Source organism: Cyprinodon variegatus, unplaced genomic scaffold (assembly GCF_000732505.1).
Source record: "Cyprinodon variegatus isolate N-32 unplaced genomic scaffold, C_variegatus-1.0 Scaffold937, whole genome shotgun sequence".
NCBI lineage: Eukaryota > Metazoa > Chordata > Actinopteri > Cyprinodontiformes > Cyprinodontidae > Cyprinodon > Cyprinodon variegatus.
Window position 1 is genome coordinate 195,510 of NW_015151390.1, and position 3,612 is coordinate 199,121.

At 40.4% G+C, this 3,612-nt stretch overlaps 1 protein-coding gene across 1 annotated transcript in view; it reads right to left on the reverse strand.

The window, feature by feature from the left end:
- The window catches only part of LOC107100121 (RING finger protein 150-like), a 35,621-nt gene that overhangs the window by 7,319 nt on the left and 24,690 nt on the right, over positions 1 to 3,612 (reverse strand). The window contains exons 2-3 of the mRNA XM_015398490.1: positions 569 to 819; positions 229 to 383 (exon numbers count right to left, since the gene is read on the reverse strand). Coding sequence (XP_015253976.1) covers positions 229 to 383; positions 569 to 819 — 406 coding nt within the window. The remainder of the gene's footprint in view (positions 1 to 228; positions 384 to 568; positions 820 to 3,612) is intronic.

Below are 3,612 nucleotides of genomic sequence, written 5' to 3' on the forward strand. Positions count from 1 at the left end.
CTTTTGGGTCTATATGGTCAGATAAAGAGAATATTTATATACATGTTTAAGCCAGAATGATTTGACATTTAAATACGATTTCCCTACGACTTTAACCCCAGAACTCACTGCGCTCTGAACGATGAGCTAAACACAGAGGACATATTTCCTCACAGTCATATGACACCCACAGCAGAACCCACAGCAGAAGCTTCATTCTTTGGAAGTGAAAAATGTTGGTATACTCACCTGCAGGGCAGGATGCGGACCACGTCGTTGATTTTGTAGCCTTCTATGCAGACGGCGCAGTTGTCAAAGTCTGGTTCCGTTTCCTGGTCGCCCTTCCTGATGGTGCGGACCTGGAGTTTACTGATGGCCTTCTTAGCTGCGTCGCCAAGGCGACGCTGTAGACCCAAAAAATAAACCAGAATGAGAACCAGGTGCAGGATTAAACAAAAGGTAAAACTATGAAAAATCAAAGCAACAATTAAGCTTCATTATTATGTTTAAATAAAATAAATAAACATCTGCTTCCTCTCCTGGAAGAGTCAGAATCTGAAGGCCACAGCTGCGCCTCTGATGTCTGTACCTGGTTCCTGTCCCGTGCGTTGGCGTATCTGAACCTCTGGATGTAGTAGAAGACGAGCCAGGCCAGGGAGATGATCATCAGCACGATGAAGGAGATGGATACGAACACCACCGACGTCCTGCTCACATACTTCTGCAGGTTCCTGGTCCCGATGGTGATCGTCATGGTGACCGTGATGTTGCGCTCCAGCAGGGAGACCACCTCACGGCCTTTTGGCTCCGGGATCATGATGGCGACCACCTCACCTATACCTGGGATGAAAGAAATGATCCGTGACTTCTTAGTGACTTTATTCAGAAAGATCCTAAACCTGCAGGAAAAAGGCCTTTCACCAATTTTAAAACACCTAAAGAAGTTTAATCTTTACTAACTCGTACCCTGAGGTCAGGGGTCACTCAGCAACAAACAATGCAAAAGAAATGATGCACCAAATCCAAACTCTAGTCGTAAAGAAATAAATAATGACAAAAATCATTTAATACACCTAACCAGGAACCAAGCAGCTCCAACAAATAAAACCCCAGGTTTATTACATGCATTAAGGGCTGGTTATCCTCCCGCAGCAGTGTGTTGTAGTGAGCTCGTGGCAGATATAGATATTAACGAACTAGCTGTGGGTCTAGATACGGCTGAGGTTGTGAGGAAGTGGGGGACAGTTTGTGCGCCACCGGAGGGACATGAGGGCGAAAAAGGTTGGGGATCCAGGTGGAAAAAGTGTCCAATCGTTCTCGCGCACCTTGCTCTTCCAGCTGGTCCATCTTCAAGAGTCATTTTCCACAATGACGGTCATACAAACAAAACAAGCCTCCAAACAAGGTACTAAACAAATACGCATAGTGTAGAGTGGATGTAGATTTGACCAATCAGAGGCCTCCTGTCTGCGGTTACCTACAATTTTGGAGAGGTGCATCAGAGTATCTGCGGAGGGGATGGGGTCATAACTGCGTTAACTGATAGACAACCTGGTTTCTCAGTATAAACCAGCCTTTATTCATGCTTTACAGCCTACAAATAGCTGTTTTCTTTAATGAACGCTGACCTAAATCCAGCTGAGCATCTCTGGAAGACCTGAAAAAGGCTGCTAAGCAACGTTCACCATCCAACCTGACAGAACTGGAGACGATCTGGGGAGGATCCCTAAATCCAGAGTTGGAAATCTTGCTGCATCATTCCTACGAAGACTTTTGGGTGTACGAACACAAAGGGGAGGATCTACTCTATACTGAGGGAAGGGCCTGAATACTAATGACCAAGTGGTATTTCAGAGAAATAAAACTTAGTCCTCTAATCCAATCAAAGCAAAATCATTTATAAAACTGATATTTTTAGGCAGTGAAGCATGAAAAGTGTATCCAATGAACGTAAACCCAAAGTAAAAAGAGCTCCTTTAGACACTATTATTCTAATGGAGAGTCAATAACTGGTTCTGGGAAACAACTTCCTGAACTTCACTGAGAAATAGAAAGCATGAAGACAGGACACAAAGGATGCGTTCATGAATGACGATTTGGAAATAATTTAATCTTCCAACCAGCTAGGATGAGGATCTAAAATAAAAACAACAATCATTTTTATTTTTTTTTGCAACACATCTTAAGGCTCCTCCATGCTGGGCTGTTTTCAGAGCATTCAAGATCAGCGATAAAGCGATCATATCAACTGTAAAAAGGTTTCCTGTAGCATAAACACCTGATTCTAAAGAAGAAGACAGTTTGACTTTCTGAAACCCTGAGCTTCAAGTCAGATGATCTGCTGTAAAACCAGAATAAAAAAACGATCCAAATCACCAAGCTGGGATTATAATCTGCCCAATTCACCAGATAAAAACTAAAACAGAGCTCTAGCATAGATATGACCCTCCCAAGACAAAACGCAAGCTCCTATTTCCTGTCATTTAGATCTTAGCCACAGATCAGTTTGCAAACAAACTTGCTAGTTTCACAGCTATGCACAATATAGAAGCTGTCATACCACCAGCTCCTGTTTGACTTTGAAGTGCAATAGCAAACACCCAGTTTTGTTTGACACAGTTTGCGACTCGGGTCGAACCACCGGTAGACCTCAGGTCAGAAAATAAGAGACGAGGATGATAAGTCTTAATGCTGCAGTGAAACTGGAGCTCATATTTTTAAAACAGAAATATTTCTCAAAAAAAAAAACACAAAGCTACTTTTCAAAATTAGGTTCTTGGTTCCATAGAGACTCTTTGAAGATCATAAAAACAAAAAAATGAAAATGAAAACAAGGAGTGATACTTAGGAGTTTGTAATAATGTAGGATTACAGTGTTTTCAAAGTAGTAGTCTGCCTTTTTTTCTTTATTTAAAACAAATGGTTATAGGTATACACACAAGTACAGGTTCTGTCTCTTATTTTGTTTTTGCTCTAAACTTTAGATATTTTCTACTTAATGTCTGAACTCTTAAAACTCCTTTTTATTGCATATATTCTCATCCGAGGTTTACTTAGACTTTTTCACTTCGGAATCAACCTCAGAGACCATGTTCAACCCCATTTATTGATCCAATAACAGCTTGAGCCCGACACATCCCTACATCGCCATGACGACCACAACTCTAAAAATACACTTTATGAGCCGGCGTGGTGGGTGATGCGTGGAGTGGCCTGGATTTGCTGCAGTAGACCGATGGGCTCCAGGATTCAGCCTGAACATGAGATTATGCAAGTCTCTCTGAGGACTATTCACTGGATTTCTATAATCCTGCGGCGAGTATTACAGCACGTCCTCTCAGACAGCCTACAACTGTGATGCAGATATGGAAAACCCCTTTATCATTAAACATACAAGCATGGGACACAAGTGTAATAATAAAGATAATTTGTATGACACTAGTTTATCAATAATGTAGATATAAAAAGCAGCTTATTGTAGAAAAAAATGAATATATACATATATACATGGAAACCAGTTTGATATTAAAAATTTACATAAGGAAACTAGCTTAATATAGAAAAAATGTAATATTTTTTCAAAAACAAAATAAAACAAATATATATATATATATATATATATATATATATATA